We start from the raw sequence: 20,022 nt of genomic DNA, 5'->3' as shown, positions 1-20,022 counted from the left end.
CTAAAGATTTTCTTTTCTCCCCTTTCCTTCAACTCCAACTTCCCTCCACAATGGCCATTAAATACTTGTGAATAGATATTTCCTCCCCCTTTGGTAGCTGTTCTGTGCCTTGACACATGGAGCTGGAGTATTGTGGAGCTCTTAACAGCTGAGGCTCTGGAGCCTGTGTTCCAGTCTTGACTCTGTCATTTATTACAGGTATGACCATGGACACACATCACTGAGGCTGGTTCCTGACCCCTGAAATGGAGGAAAATATGAGTACCTGCCTCTAAGGTTGGTAGAAGGATTAAATCAGCTAATCTCTATTAAATGTTTAGGACAGTGCTTGGCCTGTAGAAAGCACTGTAATATATAGACATTACTATTTTCACTTAATATATCTTAGAGACTTTCCTTATCAGCACAAATAGAGGGCTCATTTAGTTATTTAAAATACTTAATACTTCACTGAAGGACCATATATGCGCTTGGTCTCGAATGATGAATAATAATCAGAAAATTAGGAAAACAGTGATATTATACGGCTGTCAGGAGGTAGAGAAAAAGTAACAGGTTATCACTACATACTTTTCATTGGCTAAAAGTTAAAGGACGGACCATACTGAGTGTTAGCAATGATGTGGAACAATTGGGACTCTCTCACACACCGCTGGTAGGAACGTGAAATGGTGTGATCATGTTGGAGAACAGGTTGGAAGTTTGACAATTTCTTATGAAGTTAAACACACATGTGATTGAATTGAAATAAAAACATGTATTCACCCCGACTTGTACACAAATATAGACAGGTTTATTTGCAACTAGAGGCCCAAAATTTGTGCATGGGGGGAGGGAGGGGTGGGGAGGGGGCGTCCCTCAGCCCGACCTACACCTTCTCCAATCAGGGAGCCCACAGGGGATGTCCTACTGACAGCTTAGGCCCACTCTCCATGGTTCTCTGCTGTCTGTGGGGCCTGCTTGGCCGCTCCCAGGTTGCTGTGGTGACGGCAATCAGGCCTTGCTCTCAGCAGCCGCCCCCGGGACTGGAGGACTCCAGAGGGGCTGAGAGGACTGGGCGCCACCATCTTTGTGTCAGAATGATGGTTAATTTGCATATTACTATTTTATTAGATAGGACAGTCAAAACCTGAAAACAATCCAGTGTCCATCAACAAGTGAATAAATAAACAAGTTTTGGTAAATCTATACAATAGACTTCTACTCAGCAATAAACTAAAAACAAATGCAAATTAAATAAATTTCAAAATAATTTTGCAAGAGTACATACTTTTATATAAAACTCTAGAAAATGCAAACTATTACAAACAGAAAGCAGATTAATGGAAGTGGAGGGTGAATTACAAAAGGGCATGAGGAAACCTTTGGGGGAATGATAAATATATCTGTTATCTTTTGATGGTTTCGCAAGTATATATCTTTCGATGGTTTTGAAACTCATCAAACAATGCATTCTAAATACGTGCAGTTTTTTATAATAAAATATACCTTAATAAAATTGGAGAAGAAAAAGAAAATAATTATATATATTCAAAACTAAGCTAATAGAAAACTGAAATTTTTGAATGTCCAAATACAGCTAATTTGAGTATGCTTGCAAACATAACATAACACCAAAATGATCTGAAAGTCGTTTGCATTTAGTTGTTATTTTGAGTGTTTCCTTCCTTGCTCCCATATTGAAACTACATATGTTTACAGGAGAGGAAAATATCTTTCTTTCTACCCTTCTATATTCTCAGTTGGGATCCCTGTAACAAAGACATATTAATAAAAGAAAAATGCACAGAAGTTTGTTAACCTGTAGATCTCATCCAAGCATGGGAAAGGCTCAGGGAAAGAGAAAGAGTAACTAGAAAAGGTGGTTTAGAACTCCTGCTTATGTAGAGCATTTTCAACAAAGAACAATTTACCTGTAGAGAAGTGGCAGGTGAAGGAAGGCAGTTTTAGGTTTCCAGGGCAGCAAACTATGGGAAGGTAAATATGCAGGAGGAAACTAATAAAGTGAGGTTTGTTTGCAAACTCCTCTGGTGCCATCTTTTGGCTGATAAGAGTCTAGTAGAATCATCTCCAGTAAAGGAGAATTTATGTCCCGCTTTTTTGCAGAAAAAGCAAAGTGTAAAGGGAGCTTTTCCTGTGTTTATTGTGTCTTAATTGCCTTCAGCTCAAAATAATTTTATCTCAAAGAGGCATAGTTTGGAGTGACATATTGTATTTTCTTCCACCTTCATTATTCAGTTGGAGAATTTTTTCCTTTTAGTTGCTTTGTTAAGCCACTTAACATTTACTTATTGAATTACACTTTTCCCCCCTTAAGTAGGAGATAAAAGGGAGTTTGATTGATGTGTGTGTGTGTGTGTGTGTGTGTGTGCTTTGAAGGGAGACATGTGGAGAGGAGGCTAGTGGTGGTAGGGATGTCTCCATTCAAAGTCATTGCTGTTCCCCCTTACACCAGCAATTCTCAAATTCTTTTGGTCTCAGGATCCATTTTGCCCTAAAAATGTATTGAGTGCCTCAAAAAACTTGTATATCAACATTTAATATATTAGAAATTAAAATCCAGAATTCAAAAAAATATTTATCAATTAGTTTTTAAAGGAATGAACTCATTGCATGTTAATATAAATAACATATTTTTAGGAAGAATATATTTTTTTAAAATTTTAATGGGAAGAATAGCATTGTTTTCCATTTTTGCCAATCTCTGAAATGCCTTAAGACAGTTGGATTATCCTACCTGCTTCTTCATTTAATCTGTTGTGGCACCAGATGTCACGTAGCCTCTGGAGAACTCCACTGTACAGTCATGAGGATGTGAGAATGAGTAAAATGAATAAAATCTTAGTATTTCTATGAAATTGTTTTCACATCAAGGACCTTGGGGAAAGGGGTTTTGTTGGCCCAAAATCTCTTCTCTGGGGGAGTCCTTGAGCCACCTGAGCAAGATCCCGATGGCAAAATCCCTCCTTTCTCGCAGTCCCGGAGTTCTTTCAGATTGTCTGTTTCCATTCAACCCTGTGTGGTTTGGTCCTGTCAGCGTAGTGCAGAAGCAGGCGGTTCATATCCTGAGGGCTTTCCTGGGACTAGAGCGACAGAATTTTGGATCTAACAAGTCAGCCCATTGCGGTCAAGGACTTGTTTTGCTATTGAGCACATTGATGGTTGTTCCCATGGTGTGTGATTAAAATAACTTTCGCAGGAAAGAAATTGCACATTAATAATTATATGTGTCCCTGGAAAAATCTCATGAAATTGATTAATTTTTGGTATTGTGTAGTAAAGAATCTAACCTTTACCACCAAAAGAGTTCTGGCCTCTGTCCTCGGCTTCCTGAAAGGAGGGCTTCCGTTTGCCAGGGGTCTTGGGCCAGTCAGATAGTGACATTGTGACATAGGCTCTGGGTTTTTAGTTACATGGTATCAGTTGGTCTCCTGAGGGCTGGAACCTGAGATGACCTCTTAGATGAGGCCCCAGTAAAGCTCTGGACCCCAAGGCGTGGGTAAACTTCCTTAGTTGGTGACACTCAATGCGTATTGTCACACTTCAGTGCCAAAACAGTGACAGTGTATGACTCCAATAGGGATGTCAGATGGGACACGAAGATGGCTAACGTGGAGAATGGAATTCTGATTTTAATCCAAATGCTAGATTTCCTAGAACAGGGGTGGGCAACCTTTTTGTGAGTGTGTGGCAAAACCAGCAAAATCTCTGACTCAAAATTCTTCTGCATGCCAACCCTAATTTTTTGAGAACATGTTACGCCTACTTGATATCTCTTAAGGTGTACGTATGTGAAGAACCTTGAAGAAATAATGAAATTCATTCGAGCGACAAAAACACAGTATATGATGATGAAAAATACATTTATTGTTTAATGCATACATGTTATGTAAAATTATTTATTTATCTAAGATGCACCTACACTGAATTTATCTGAAAAATAAAGAAGTCGATATTAAGAAAAAAATTGTAAATGGAAGATTATAAGAGAGGGTTTCGCGTGCCAGCAAAAGTTCCTGGCGTGCCATGTTTGGCACGCGTGCCAGGGGTTGCCCACCCCTGTCCTAGCAGATGCAAAATTTCTGGAATCCCAGGTACCAATGTGACCTCGGCGGAGACTTGGAAGTGAGACTGAGGTGACTGGACCCGGGGCATGCACGCTCTGCTTTCCATAGCTCTCCCACCACGTTGGCAGTATACTTTCCAAATCCATCAATGCTCTCTCTCCTCCATCACTGTTGCTGATCTTGTTCCTCTCTCCTCCTCCTCTGTCAGGCTCTCCCTAGAAATGTGCAGGCCTGGAAGGGAGATCTATACTCCCCTCCCCGATACCCACCACCATCCACGCCCAGCTCACCCTCCACATTCTTTAAAAACCCTGACTACACGACCCCTTATGTTGAGCTTTCTTGAAATTATTTGATTGCCTGACCACCAATATTGTATGGAAACATACATGGTAATATTTGGTAGGTTTACATCTTGTTTCCTCGGCTGGAAGGTTATTTTCTTGAGGACAAGAGTCATGAGTTGTATTTCTTTGCACTTCTCAATACCTGGTAAAGGAATGATAGGTAACCGATGTTGAGTGAGTGTGTGGTTGATGATTGATGCAGGCCCTGCTCTGCAGAGCTCCAAGAGCAGCTAATTTCAAGGCAAATGAATGAGAGCAACAGCAAACCTACAGTTCATGTGTATAAAGGGACTCAACCTGCTTGTCCTCATTAAGGCACTGAATAGATGATGAGCCAGCTTGAGTAAGCAAATTCTGCTATTGACCTCAAGTTCCTTTTCACAGGGACATTTCTGGTAAAGCCCTGAGCTTAGGACTGCCAAGATAAGAATGCACATTAGCCAGTAGAGAACATCACAATAAAAATGAAAAGGGAAAAATACGGCTCAGAGAAAAGAATACAATGCACTTGCTTTAGCAAGTAAAACTCACGTCATTAGTTATGGAATCATCAATGCGTCCCCTTAAACCAACGTTAATGTTTAGGCCAGCTTCTTGTGGTAGGGGGCTGCAGCAGACCAGTGTTTGAAGTTCTCTTCCCCTTCCTGATCTCCCTTTGAGTGTAGGTGGCTTCATGACTTGCTTTGGTCAACAAAATGTTAGTGGAAATGATGCATGTTACTCCCAAGCAGAAGCATTTAAGAACTGGTGGCCAGTTCTCCAAACTACCTTCCCTTGCAGAAACAATCATGGAAACAGGTATTCAGATAGAGATGCAACAAATTTGGAGCAGGAAGATGGAGTATATGCACTCAAACTATACTTACTGGCCATCAACCATGCCTCATTAAGTTCCTCTATGCAGTGGTTCTCAACCTTCTGGCCCTTTAAATACAGTAAATATCTGATATGCAGGATGGTCTTAGGCGACCCCTGTGAAAGGGTCATTCGACCGCCAAAAGGGTCGCGACCCACAGGTTGAGAACTGCTGCTCTATAAGGTAGTTTGCTCCAGACTGTTTAAAAGGGAGCATAAGTAATGCAATTGGAATTAGCTACATTAAGCATACAGCTTAAGGATCAGAGGAGGGTAGATATATTGAACCTCTCTGGGCCTATATTACTTTTTGTGACTAATTGGGCAATATATTCACAACTCTAATTGTCTTTACATTTCCTTTCTCTTTAGCTGCTTTCATGATCAGGATGTGAGATGGACCTTTGATTCTCAGGATTTTTGTGTGAGATTTGATGTTCTGCGAATGCTAAGCATGGAGGGGGGGGGGGTGACATCCAGAGTAGGAAAATGTTGAGAGCATCTAACTCATTTGCTGACTTTTTGAGCTCAAATGGATATGTTCCTCATGTTACAACTTCTCGTTAAGGAGAAAGTTCACTGCAGGAAACAACTGAGGCCCAGCATACGAAAACAGGATTGAGGATCCCGTGGGCAGGTTTGTCATTATGTCCTCCCTGGTAACTCACTGCATAATAAGGGATGCATGACTGTATGAAGATGTGGGGACTAAGTGGTAGGGGTTGTGGGGAAGCCAGGAGGGCATTGCCTGCACCTATGATCCTGCACTGAACACTGGTCTCTGTGCTCTTCCTGTTACCTTGGGATCCCAGACAGACCTTCACGCATATATAGAATTTGGCATGATATTGGGAGCTCTGTGGGTATATATGCAGGACTTCATTAGTTGAGGGACTCTCAACAGTTATTATCTGTCGGTCTTTTCTCTTAGGCTGCTCAGTTTCCCTCGTAATGTCCTCCCACAAACCTTTATTGGGTGGTGGAAGAGGGTGGTTAAGCTTAGTGGCCATTGTGTTCTGAGAGGAATCAAAAGGGGAATGAGAAAGGGTCTCATGGTTCAATATGTAGACTTTACCTAACCTCTCTTCCCAATAAGGTACTCAAAACGTAACCAGATCCTCTATGTTTCAACCTGCCCTGAAAAGAAACTTTCTGTCTTTTGCCAGGATGGGGAAAAGGCAGTCTCCTCTGGCTGCCCTGGCTTGAGGAACGGAATTTAATAGTTTAACTTCTTACAAGTTTTTAACTAATCGTCCTGTTTCCAGCTCCACCCATACTCACCTTCTCCTTCAGAGCTGCCTGGTATAATCATTGGTTCAATTACTGAGCCTTTTGGGGTTCTGAAGTTTGAAAAATTTTCCCCCCAACCTTTGCAGGCATTTTAGTGTAGAGTCCATTTAACTTACCCTCATCCTATAGATTGCAAAATTATGCTGGCACTTATCTAGTTCTTTTTATCCTTACAAATTAACAAAGTGATTTTTAATCCCTTATGTTAGGTTAGGTGGCTCAGGAGGCGGCGCAAGAAATAGAGAGCCCAGTGAATCAGAAAAGAAAGGAAAGGAAAAGGTTTATTTCTGCGTCCCCGGGAGACCCACGTACCCCAAGGACAGGGCACGTGGATTCACGCCAACAGGGAGGGGGGTGCTTTTTTTTATACTGCAGTTGGGTGAGGGGCGGGGACATGAGCTGAGGTATTCAGTTGAGGAAGTTTCAGCTGCAGGGGTCAGCCAGGTATTCAGGAATGAGTCAGTATCTGTGTGGGGGTCATTGTGGATTCAGGGAGAAGCCTGTATCTGTGTCTGGCACGCTGATCTGCCAGAAATGCCAGGGGAAGTCCATTGTCTCATCACATGTATCCGATCCTGGGCTCTCTCCGACCTAACATCCCGGCCTTTTGGTGATAAAGGACGGTGACTCGTTCTAACTGCTTCCAGCTGGCTAAGGGCCACGAGGGGGGCGTTTAAAGGCCAGGGTTAGGCAGAGGCAGATCAGAGGGCAGCCGAGCGTAGGGATGGAGCAGGAGCTGATTCACAGTCACCCGTGACATCTCCGTGATCCGGGAGTGGATGAACTTGAGGAGGCAGGGGGCTAGAAGAAAAAAGACACAGATGAGAATCAGGGGCCCTATCATGGGTAGGACCCAGGTAGCTAAGGGCTTTGGAACCAGCCGGAAGGAGAGTTGTCCTGGAAGTGTCCTGCATGTAGTTCTTCACTCAGCTTAGTCAGGGTCTGTACGTTTACGTTTTGCTCCACTACTCCGGACTCACTGTAGTAACAGCATTCTTCCTGAAGGAATATGCAGGTTCCTCCTTTTTCTGCATCCAGAAGTCTGAGGAGCGCTGGTTCTGTAGGGCTACTTGGGCTACTGATGTCACTTGCTGCTGTAGGGAGGCTAAAAGAGGCAGTAGTAGACTCCAGGGCTAACTGGAGCTTGTCATTAAAGTACTGAGCAGTGACCAGACTGTTCCCGAGGGCCCCCCAGTGAGGCCTACTGAGGCAGCGATACTCACCCCTAACATGACAGGGAGGAAGGCAGCCCGGCGGGTCCAGGGATGGGATGGAGGGAGCAACCAGTGAGCTCCGACTCTCCATACAAGGTTAGTTGGGGAACTACTGTGACCACGAAGCAAGGCCCGGGGTCAGAGGAGTTCATGCAGTTCCTTAAGGTGCCGTTGCACCAAAAGAAGGTACCTGGGCTGGCCTTGGTGAGACTGGCTGCGGTGTGGTATGCAGTCTCTCCCGTGGCAACCCCATAGGTGTTGACATCTTGATTACATCTGTCTGGGTTCTGCTGGTTGTAAGCAAAACAGACATAGGGTCAGCCAGTATTGGACACTGACTGGATGTCGACAGCCATCTGGATCTTTGTCTGACATCCGAACAGAGGGCAGTCCTGATATCCTACCTGCCAGGTGACTTGTTTGCCGTTCTGGTAGTAGGTTTCACGGACCTTGAACCTCCACACATAAGCGGGTGGGGGTGGGTGTAGGTTGCTCAGGGCCGGGAGAAGGAAGGAGAAGGGTAGGGCGGTTAAGGCGGACCTTAGTGGGGCCCAACACCTCACATTTATAGATGTCATGTTGCTCCGGGGTCCTCTTGAGCCTGGAGAGGCGGTGCCAGGACAGGTCATCAAGCTGGGGTCGCCAAGCAGCTTGGCCGCAGTGGGGGCTGTGAGGATTACAGCGTGAAGTCCCGTCCACCTAGGCTCCAAGGCTTGTGGTTGTAGGTTCTTAAGGAGGACCGAGTTACCAGGGTGAAGGGCTGGTCTTGGGAGTCCTGGTCGGTCGGCTCTGGCTTGGGCAGAAACCTGTTCTCGTGTTCTCGGAGCAGCTGCCTGGGTAAAGACAGATATGGGAGATATGTAACCAGGGGAGGGGGATAAGTAAGAAGACGGTGGTTGAGCAAGAAGAGTCAAAAAGGTTCAAGAAAATGGGGCTCCTTGGTGTAGCCGGAGTTTGGTCGGGGCCCTGGTCAGGAGGTCCGGCCAGGAGCTGCGAATTTCTAGAGAGAGTTTACTTAGATGGTTCAATAGGTTGGAATTGAGTGGCTATGATGAGGGTTCGAGCCAGTGACAGAAATCCAGCAGGATGTAGAGGAGGAGGGACTGATGTTTGAGAGTAGAGGGAAAGTTGTGTTGATGAGAGTGGGCATAGGAGTAGGTCCAGGGTTCGTAAATAGAGAGTGACACTAGAGGATTTCCCATCCAGACAGTAGACTTGATGATTCCCTCATCATTCCATGTCCGTTTCACCTGAAAATATGAAAAACCTGAGCAAAATTGGAGGGTCCCTTGCCAGGTAAGAGCCTGTGAGGAATGATGGGTCATCCGGTCCTGGATGGTGCCGCCGAATCTTCTTCGGGGACGGTGGGAGGCCCTCGGTGAGCCTGAGAGAGGTAGGTATTGCAGCAAAAGTGGGAGGAAATGTTAGAATGCGCTGATATCCAAGGGAAAATGGAAGGAGCAGTGGAAGCCAGGGACCTGGAGGCTGGAGAAAAGGTGGGGAGAGGGAAGGAGCAGGTCGCACAGCCTGTTCCCAGGCCTCTAGCCGCTTGGATTTTAAAGTTGCCGCATTTTTTCCTTTGGGAAGGGAGGAGGGGGATGGGGCGAGGTCAGAGCAGTTTTCAGTTCAGAGGAGGGGACAGTCGTGGAGGAGATAAGGAGAAAAGGCATTCACAGTGAAGACTAAGGTAGGCGACGACTGAGCTAGGCAAAGACTGAGCTAGGCTACTGTGGTCTGGGACAACAGGGCCCCATGACGGGACGCATGGCAGTGGAGGATCGGTGTCCCTGTAAAGGGAGGGGGCCAGGAGTGGGAGGAGCAGGGAAGCTGAAGGGCTCAGAGTGAGCTGCAGAGTGGCCACTAGGATGGTGAGGATGTCTCGTCCTAACAGGGGGCATGGGGCATGCTGTCATCAAGGAGGCAGGGAAGGGGTCCGGTGGCCAGAGGGCAGGTGGATTTGCCGTCAATACCCATGTCCGAGATCTTGGAAGGATAAAGGGGCCCTAAAAAGGAGGGCAGGACAGAGAAGGCAGCCCCCGTGTCAACCGGGAAGGTGACCTACTACCTTCATTGTGACCTGAGGCTCAGCGAGGGTGATTGGAGTCATCGAGGCTGGGCTTCTTCAGTCTTCAGCCAGTTCCAACATGGCCAGCGGGTGGGTCCTGGCCTGGAAGGGGGGCCCCCCTATGCTGAGGCGTAGAAGGCCCACCACTTTTCCAGGGCAGTCACTCTTCCAGTGACCATTTTGACCGCATGCCGGGCAGGGCTTGGTCGGAGCTTGGGGCTAGGGGCACTGCATTGCCCAGTGGCCTTCATTTCCACATTTGAAGCATTCTCCGGTGGCGTTCCTTTTGTTGCACCCCCACTGCTCACAGCCCCCTTAGGGCCATGGCGGCTGCCGTCAACCTCAGGGCCACAACTAAGGTGTGTCGGCAGGTCTACCTCCTGTGGAAGGCAGGCCTCCCATTCTGACTGTGCCTGCTCCTCCAGGGCATTAAGAACCTTCAAGGCCATTTTTCACTCGATCTCGGACCTGGGTTTGAGAACTAATAAAGACCTTAAAGGTCGGGTTATAGAGTGGGGGGCATAGATTCAGACTATGCCCTCAGTTCTTGGACGGGGCTATGGCAGGGGTAGAATGGGTGCAGAAATGGAAGAGGCTGTTTTGGAGCTGACGTTCTTAGCATTTGGGAGAAGGAAGCTTCTTGTTAAGAGGGTCTGAAGAGAGCACAGCCTCAACCTCTCGCAAAGGGAACTGGCCGACCACCTGTGAATTAAAGTGCTGGCAGTCATGGGGGCGGAGTTTTGGCAGAGCGCACAGAGGAAGGCGGGCAGTTAGATCTTACAGAGGGCACTGTGTTACTAAGGCAGGCCTGTAAGGGAAGGGGAGAGAGCGGGAGAGGTGGCCTGGGTGGGCCTGGGAGAGGTATCGGCAGTTGAGTTTAAAAGCCGCAACCTCCCAGGGGCAGAACGGAGGAGGAAGGACAGAAGGAAGGTAGAGCATACGGATGCGTGTGTGTATCGCCTGGGAAAGCAGGCAGGGGCGGGGGCGGCAGGGGACTTGAGTTTCCAGCTCCCGCAGTGGCTACAGCGTTAGCGGCTGTGGCAGTGCGCGGACTGACTGACTGCGCTGTGGCAAAATGGGGCACAGTGCGCGCGGCGGCAGCGTGCAGGGGCATGGGGTTGTAAAAGGCAGTTTGAGTTTCCTGCTGCCGTGGGGCTGGCGGGAGAGGGGAGGCGGGGTCAGTGGGAGGTGGAAGAAGGCGTGGCTGGAGGAGGGTCTGGCAGGGAGGAGGAGGAGAGAGGGGAGAGCGGGCGGCTTTCGCCAGGGGAATTTGTGGTGGCCTCTGGTGGAGGGGGTGGGGGAACGCGGAGACGATGGCGGTGCCATCGCCGCGTCCCACACACAACACATGAACCCACCCCCACACTCACGGCACACACCTCGGGCTAAGCTGTGCGTGGCGGCGTGGAAGCGCAGGGACAGCCCGGAGGGAGGAGGACGGGTGGAGCGAGGAGAGATGGCGGAAGGAACTTTGGGGGAGGGACGAGGAACGCAGAGAGATGGATAGAGACTGAGAGAGAGAGACTTGGGAAAATTTCCCAGTTCGCTGGCAGAAATTACTGAGATCTGTGCGACGGTAAAGTCAGGGTCCCGTTTTCATACTGAGGCCATGCTACGTTACAGAAAAAGGACATAGGTCTGGGACAGGCCCAACGTTTAGCCAGATCGGTGAGCCGGCACCCTAGAGGTGTGCTCAGGTCAGGTTTGGAATCTGGGTTCCCCGTGCTCGATACCCGAGGCCTGTAGCGGGGCTAAAGGCTGGCGTCTCAGCAGTTTAACCCATGCTACGGACAGACGGATGGAGGGACTGTGGGCGGGGTAGAGGCGTCCCTGCTACACCCCCCCAGGTCCGGAGGAGCCTTCCTGGAAGGGTCCGGAGAGGCAATCTCTGACGTGGCCACGTTTTACGGACAGAGATGCCAGCGGGCGGGTGGCCACCTGGGACCTGCACGGGGGCGGGGAGGGACTCACCGCTGATGCTGCCAAACTGGGAAAAGTTGCTGAGCTGAAGAGATGAGGTCCTGATGGGTCCAGAGCCATGAGGAGGGAGAGGCGGGCACCCAGAGCCATGGAGGGACGGCCGAATGGAGTGCTCGCGCCACCCGGGTTTCAAGGCACCAAATGTTAGGTTAGGTGGCTCAGGAGGCGGCGCAAGAAATAGAGAGTCCAGTGAATCAGAAAAGAAAGGAAAGACCCCGGGAGACCCATGTATCTGATCCTGAGCTCTCTCTGACCTAACAAGGACCAGCTTCAAGTCCTCTTGAAATGGGGTCCAGCCCCAGCAGGTCTAGGAGTTCCCAAAGGCGTGGACAGAGTCGGCGAAGAAGGAATGACACGGAGACAGCAGCCTTCAGTTGATCAGCAGCCTAGCCAGGTTCTCCTATAGATTATATTATATTATACTAGTGCCCCAGTGCATGGATTTGTGCACATTAAAAGGAAATTAATTAGAAGAAATATTTTAATATCACTATTCATCCTTTCTCTATAATAGAAATGTCAACCAAATTCACGATCGACAATGACAGATTGAAACATACATGTGCTATTGGTGCCAGCGAGAGCTTTATATGTATTGTGCATGTGCGAGTCAACTTAGCCTTTTATACATATAGAATAAACTTGCTTAATTAGACCTGCTTTCTGATTTAGCTAAACTTTTTCCAGCCGGCTGAAGCACCCAAACTTCTCTTTCAGGTAATTGTCAGCAACACAACAGTAAATATCAACACGGAGCAGATTATTATTGTAGATCACACAGGGAGAACAAGGGGTAAAATATTTAACTGCAGCAGAGTTTGACTATATTCTGCGCAGTGAGAAAACCTGAAGTCATTTTCAAGTTTCACCATTTCTTTTTTTTTTTTTTTTGCGCTTCAGTACCACTCTCTAGCTCTTCATTTATGACTAGAGGCCTGGTGCACAAAAATTTGTGCACTCCGGGGGGGAGGGGGTCCCTCAGCCCGGCCTGTGCCCTCTCGCAGTCTGGGGCCCCTTGGGAGATAACGACCTGCTGGCTTAGGCCTGCTCCCGGGTGGCAGAGGGCAGGCCCAATCCCTAGGTGCAGCCCCTGGTTGGGCTCAGAGCAGGGCTGATTGGGGAGTTGGGGCGCCACCCCGTCATGCACAGAGCAGGGCGGATCGGGAGGTTGCGATGCCACCCTCAGTCACGCTCAAGGTAGGGCCGATTGGGGGGTTGGGGCACCGCCCCCTGTCACACTCAAGGCAGGGTCGATGGGGAGGTTGCGGCGCCACCCCCTGTCACGCACAGAGCAGGGCCAATCAGGGGGTTGGGGTGCTGTCCCCTGTCACGCACAGAGCAGGGCCCATCAGGGGGGTTGGGGCTCCGTACCCTGTCACACACACAGCAGGGTCAATCAGGGGATTGGGGAGCTCCCCCCTGTCACACACAGAGTAGGGCCGTTAGGGGAGTTGGGGCGCTGCACCCTGTCACACTCAGGGCAGGGCCGATGGGGAGGTTATGGCTCTACCCCGTCACACACAGAGCAGGGCCCGTGGGGGGGGAGTTGGGGCGCCGCACCCTGTCACACACAGAGCAGGGCTGATCAGGGGGTTGGGGCACTGCACTCTGTCACACACAGAGCCGCAGGGCTATCAGGGGGTTGGAAAGCTCCCCCCTATCAGGCACAGAGCAGGGCTGATAAGGGGGTTGGGGCACCTTCCCCTGTCCCGAACAGAGCAGGGCATATAGGGAGGATATGGCCCCGCCCCGTCACACACAGAGCTGCAGGGTGATCAGGGGGTTTGGGCACTGCCCCCTGTGATGCTGATCCAGGTGCCGGGAGGCCTCGTGGCTCTGCTGATCCGCGAGGCATATTACCCTTTTACTATATAGGATAGAGGCCTGGTGCACGGGTGGGGGCCAGCTGGTTTGCCCTGAAGGGTGTCCTGGATCAGGGTGGGGGTCCCCACCTGGGTGCCTGGCCAGCCTGGGTGAGGGAATGATGGCTGTTTGCAGCTGGTCACACACCTTTCAGGGTGGGGGTCCCTACTGGGGTGCCTGGCCAGTCTGGGTGAGGGGCTGAGGGCTGTTTTCAGGCTGGCGGGTGACTGAAGCTCCCAACTGCTCCTTTTTTTCTTTTTTTAAAATTCTGGGCCAGGATGCGGCCCAGAACATCCCTTTGTGTTCAACATGTCTCTGTGACAGGATGCAGCGCCCCAATCCCCTGATGGGCCCTGCTCTGTAGGTGACAGGGGGTGGCGCCGCAACCCCTCAATTGGCCCTTTAGCTCTGGCTCCAGCTCTGAGGCCTCTGCTGAAAGCATGTATCTGGTTTGTTTGGGTTCTATAATCGAAACACTGTATCAACTCCAGCTCTGAGATCGCGGCTGGCTGAAAGCAGGTTTCTGGGGTTTTGTTTAGCTTCTATATTTGTAAGAATGTTTCAAACTGCAAGCTCAGAGGCTGGCAGCGGCAGGCGGGGAACGTTGGAGTCCTCCGTCACTGAAGCAAGCAAGCCTCATGTTAACTTCAAGCTGCCTGGCTGCCGGCTGCCATCTTGGTTGGCAGTTAATTTGCATATCACCCTGATTAGCCAATGGGAAGGGTAGTGGATGTACAGCTAATTACCATGTTTCTCTTTTATTAGATAGGATTACTGGAAAGATGAAAAGCTCTCCTTCCCTAGCATGACAAACAAAAGCATGACTTTTGATCATAGATTGATCAAAAAGATTTGGGTGCCTGATACCTTTTTTGTCTATTCTAAAAGATCCTTCATCCACGAAATGACTGTGGAGAACACCATGCTGTGCACATACCCTGATGGCAATGCCCTCTTCAGTCTCAGGAGGGGAGAGCTGTCTGTGCCTTGGACTCCCTGTCCCACGACTGTCTACATGATGCCTGTCAAACTCAAAGGCTAACATGGGGCAAATAAACAAGGTTTATGTTTATGTGGGCCACAAAAAAGCAAAAGCTTCAATTTTCATAGAAATGTATGTTTATTTCGATAGAGACATGTTGAACACAAAGGGCTGAAATAAATGAGTAATCATTAACATAAAATAATAGAATATTTTAATAAAAATTAATATTTTTTCTTGAACATTAACTTACCAGATACTGAATAACTGCACAAATTAATAAGCATAACGCAAATGAACCTGTTTTTCTTGTTCTCCGAAAACGAAATATTTCCTGTTGCGCACACCAAACAAGTCAGTACAAGACTAATGACATGGCAATTGGCTGCTAAAATATTCACTGCTAGTATTAGTGGAGAGAAATGGTGCACCTGTGCATAAGGAGCATAAGGGAAATGAACGCAACACGATTATAGTAATTAGTTATTAGCAAAAGTTGTAGTTCAAGATTAATAATTATGTATAACAGGATATTGTAAAAATTAAGTTATAAAATTTTTATTAAAATGTTTCTAATATACCGTTATATTGGCTGGGCTGCAAAAATATTCATTGTGGGCCACATGCGGCCCACGGGCCATGAGTTTGACATGCTTGGTCTACACCAAAGCTGGTCTTACTTTACACTAAACTCAACACTGCTGTCTGTTTAGTGATGCTGGAAATTAGGACACAAGTGAAAGATGTGATTTTTTTCCCCTGGTTTAACTTCCAGATTTTTTGTTTTTGTTGTTTATCCTCACCCAAGGATATTTTTTCCATTGATATTTAGAGAGAGTAGAAGGGAGGGGGGGGGAGAGAGAGAGAGAGAGGAGAGACAGAGAGACAGACAGAGAGAGAGACAAAGAGACAGAGACAGAGAGAAACATAAACACGAGAATGACAGAGACACACGGATTGGTTGCCTCTCCCATGTCCCCCAAGTGGGGCTGGAGATTGAACCTGCAACCCAAGTATGTGCCTTTGATTGGGAATCGAACCCTCAATGCTATGGTGTGAGGGCCATTGCTCTAACCACTGAGAACGCCGGTCAGGGCTAACTTCTAGATTTTAAAGAACGGTTTCCTAGTCTAACTATATCCACTCTGCGCATATGCTGGAGAATGATAGGAAATAAGGTTGGACAAAATAGAGTGGAGATGAATTATGGAAACCCTTAAAGGTCTGGCACACAATTATTTTATTTTATATTTATTATTATTATTTAAATATATTTTATTGATTTTTTTACAGAGAGGGAGGAAGAGGGATAGAGAGTCAGAAACATAGATGAGAGAGAAACATAGATCAGCCGCCTCCTGCACACCCCCCACTGGAGATGTGCCCACAGCCCAGGTACATGCCCTTGACTGGAACTGAACCCGGGACCCCTCAGTCCGCAGGCCGACGTTCTATCCACTGAGCCAAACCGGCTCTGGCTGGCACACAATTTTATAGGTTTGTAAAATTGTTTTTCCTCCTCACCAACTTCACCCCATCTCTGCACCCCACCAAGCAGTCTTGGATTAGCTGAATACTTTTCTTAACTATCTCCTTCATTTTTCATGGGAAGGTCTAGTCATCATTTAAGTTCCTGCTTATTTCCTCACTTCCTTTTCATGTGTTTTTATTCAAAACATTAGTTCTGACACTGTGCTACCACAGTTCTCCATTTTTAATGTTCCATATTTCATTTTAGCCTAATGAATCCTAAGTAGCTTATCATAAGCAATTCTAAAAAATGTTTGGTACTAAATCTAAGCAATTTAATTTTTTCCCTGTCTTAGAAATCTCAGAAAGATCATGAAGGACGCTGAAAAAAATGGCTCTTCCAAAGATACCCATATCCTAGTCCCTGGAATCTATCAAGATTACTGTATATGGCAGAAAAGGGTCTTCGCAGATGTGATTAAGTTAAGCATCTTGAGATAGGGAAATTTTCCTGGATTATCTGGTTGGGACCCTATTGAAATGATAAAGCAAAAGTAGAGGTGATGTGGCCATTAAGACAGAGATTGAGTGATGCAGCCACCAGCCCAGGAATGCTGGCAAGGAATGAATTTTCCCCCTAGAGCAGGGGTGGGCAATGTCCGGCCCCAGGCACATAAGGCCCTGGAAATCATTTGGTCTGGCCCTGCCAAGGCATTAGGGGTGAGTTAATGAAACGTTTGACCAAATATAGCAGACTAATTTGTTTTTTATTTGCAGATTTTTTTTCTTTATTGATTAAGGTATGTCCTTATCCCCCCATTGCCCTCCCACCCCTCCGCTCGTGTTCTCACTCCCCTAATGTCTGTGTCCATTGGTTATGCTTATATGCATGCATACAAGTCCTTTGGTTGATCTTGCCCCCTTACCGCCGCCCCCCACCCCCCACCTCAGGCTAATTATTAAGTTTGTAATTTTGTTTGGCCCATGAATGATGTTATAAATATTCAAATGGCCCTTGGCCGAAAAAAGGTCCCCTCCCTCCCCCCCTGCCCCAGAGCCTCTGACACCTTGCTTTTAGATTTCTGGTCACCAGAACTGTGAGATAATGGTTTCCGTTGTTTTAAGCCACCAAGTTTATGGTAATTTGTTTCAGTGGCCAAAGGAAACTAATATAGATTCTCTTTGTTTATTAAAAATACCTTGTTCACTGAAGTACAAAGGTGCTATTGCCAGACATTTCATGAAGGCTGTCAATGTTTTAAAAAATGCAATGAAAGGAAAGTACTACTTTCAATAGTGCTTTAAATTAGGAGTAAAGTAGGTCTGATAAGTACTGGAGTCAAGCTTCACTAGGACTCAACCGTATTAAGTTAATTATTTCAATGAAAGGATGTTCCTTAAAGAAGTAACTTACTTGATTGTCCACAGCCTGCACATTCCAAAGACTGGGCCCCGCCCTAACCGGTTTGGCTCAGTGGATAGAGCTTCGGTCTGCGGACTGAAAGGTCCCAGGTTCCATTCTGGTCAAGGGCATGTACCTTGGTTGCGGGCACATCTCCATTAGGGAGTGTGCAGGAGGCAGCTGTTGTGCCCAGATTTCAAGATTCCCAAGAACCCACAGGGAGCCAGCGAGTCCGATGCAAAAGCAGAGTCCTTCATTTAGAACTAGTTCGGCTCCCCGACCACACTCACCGATGCAACGGTAGCCCAGTGGCCGAGAGAGAGAAAACTCTGTGTGGAGAGAGATTTTATAGGGGGTTGGGGTAAGGGGAGGAGAAAGGACTGTGGGCCCTGCCGATTGGCCAGGCGTGAGTCGGTGTCTCATTACACAGGATGTGGTCATAGTGATGGCGTGCACTTCCCTTGACTATCATTGGCCAGTCCAGAGAAATCCTGGGCGTGGCCAGCAGCGGCTTGGCTTCCGGGAAGAAGCCTTGCTGAGCACATGGCCAAGGTAAGATGGAGGGCATAGCCCTTACCCTGGGGCAAGGTGGAGGGTGTAGTCCTCGCCCTTTCAGCAGCTGATCAATGTTTCTAACCCTCTATCCCTCTCCCTTCCTCTCTGTAAAAAAATCAATAAAATATATTTTAAAAAAAAAGACTGGGCCCTGGCTCAACACCTGGGAGGTAACCTCTAAGCCCTTGGAACATCCTGTCTGATTAGAGTGTCTTTGTTTAGCGAGGCCTTGGGCTACAGCAGACTGTCTATATCATTTAAGATGGGGCCGGGGGGGGGGGGGGGGGGGTGGTCCTTGACCACGTGTGATGGTACCTCTGGAGGAGCAGGAGACTGGTCCGCCATACCGATACGATGTGCCCAGCCCTCACGGGATTCTTTCGACCCTAAGGTTTGGAACCCTCCCTGGTTGGCAATACTCCCTGGGTGCTGTCGCTCACCACTGCTGGGAGAATGCAGCACTGTCCACATAACTCCACTAGAACAGGACAAGTGAAAACTCCTCCTGGTCTCTCCTAGACCCTGCCCCAGGCCCCTCTTCCATTGTTGATGTTAATCTGTATCCTTTCACTACAGTAAACTGTCGAGTGTTTCCTTCCACATCCCGCGTAGAGTAGGGTTCGGTATCTGAAAGAGGAGCCGCACAACAAATGAGAGAAAAAGACACGAGATAATTTGGAAATGTCGGGGAGCCAGGCGGGCAAGTCCAACTCAAGGAGAGAGAGTCTTCCCCCAATGCTCTGGCCGCTCCAACCTTTTATTTGGTCTGGGGTAGCCCTAGGGTAAGGAGGTTTGTCTGGAGTAGCCCTAGGGTAAGGAGGTTTGTTTGGGGTAGCCCTAGGGTAAGGAGGTTTCAGTGACACACAGATTAGGTCATAACATCACCCTTAGGCAATTTACATGATTAAAGGTGGGGAGGTTGCTTCAGCTATCATTATCTAGATTAACTGGGTGGTACACAGCCCTGACCTTTGCTAGGGCTTTCAAATGTTACTAGCTTTTGGGGGTCTCTGTCTATACTCAGCTAGTGAAGACAGTAAATGGTTTCCGGCAGTAAACGTAACTGTTGAGATAACAGCTTTGAGGAGTTCTTGTGACTCCTTTTTAGCTAATCACTGAACTCGAGAGTGATCTTGGGGAGTCCCAGAACGCAGGAGAACTCAACATTATTGTCTGCACAGCTATTCCAGCCACCAGCAGAGCCAGTCCAAGCCCAGAGCCAGGTCACCTGGTTCCATCTATTGACAAAACTCTATTCTTGACCAAACTCTACTCAGGCTCCTCTGATCTCTCTCCTCCCCCAGACCCTGCCTTTGAGCTTTTTGTGTTTGTATCTGACAAGTCAATTTAGCCAGAATCCCCCATCCTCAGTATCTGATCACCCTGCGTATCCAACCAGGGTCCTCATCCTCGCCCAAGGTGATGTCTGGTCACCCAGGCCTGCCTTCAGCAACAATCCTGTTAGATCCATTCAGCCATGATCTCCCCTGACCCCTGAGGTTTCTTCTGAGTAATTTTTTTTTCTTTTTTTCTTTCTTTCTTTCTTTCTTTCTTTCTTTCTTTCTTTCTTTCTTTCTTTCTTTCTTTCTTTCTTTCTTTCTTTCTTTCTTCCTTCCTTCCTTCCTTCCTTCCTTCTCTTTCTTTCTTTCTTTCTTTCTTTCTTTCTTTCTTTCTTTCTTTCTTTCTTTCTTTCTTTCTTTCTTTCTTTCTTCTTCTTTCTTTCTTTCAGATTATCTTTTGGTTTTTATTTACTTAAAGCTATTTGTCTTTTTTTTTCCTTATTCACAAAAGACTTTATTATCTAGTGATGCATACTGAGAACATACAGAAATCTGCATGCCCACTTCACATACAGTAGAACAATCTTCACTTTACAATAAGCGAGTCTCAACTGTTTTGTGCAATAGACAACACTTTAAAGTCACATTCTTA

At 47.5% G+C, this 20,022-nt stretch overlaps 1 protein-coding gene across 1 annotated transcript; it reads right to left on the bottom strand.

Annotated features, from left to right (window-relative positions):
* Positions 1 to 6,873: 6,873 nt before the first annotated feature.
* LOC132229576 (uncharacterized) lies at positions 6,874 to 9,844 on the bottom strand. Its single transcript, XM_059686149.1, has 3 exons — positions 9,839 to 9,844; positions 8,178 to 8,606; positions 6,874 to 8,063 (listed from the first exon to the last, which is right to left on the bottom strand). Exons 1-3 carry the CDS (start codon positions 9,842 to 9,844, stop codon positions 7,785 to 7,787), a joined length of 714 nt encoding a protein of 237 aa, XP_059542132.1. The 3' UTR covers positions 6,874 to 7,784.
* Between the last annotated feature and the right edge of the window lie 10,178 nt (positions 9,845 to 20,022).

This window comes from Myotis daubentonii, chromosome 3 (genome assembly GCF_963259705.1).
Source record: "Myotis daubentonii chromosome 3, mMyoDau2.1, whole genome shotgun sequence".
Taxonomy (NCBI): Eukaryota; Metazoa; Chordata; class Mammalia; order Chiroptera; family Vespertilionidae; genus Myotis; species Myotis daubentonii.
This window is presented reverse-complemented; position numbering and strand designations above follow the sequence as displayed.

Excerpts from the sequence above, each read along its gene's own strand:
- LOC132229576 (XM_059686149.1), bottom strand. Across the intron at positions 8,064-8,177 it reads GCAAACAAGTCACCTGGCAG|CAGAACCCAGACAGATGTAA; the intron begins GTAGGATATCAG and ends GCTTACAACCAG.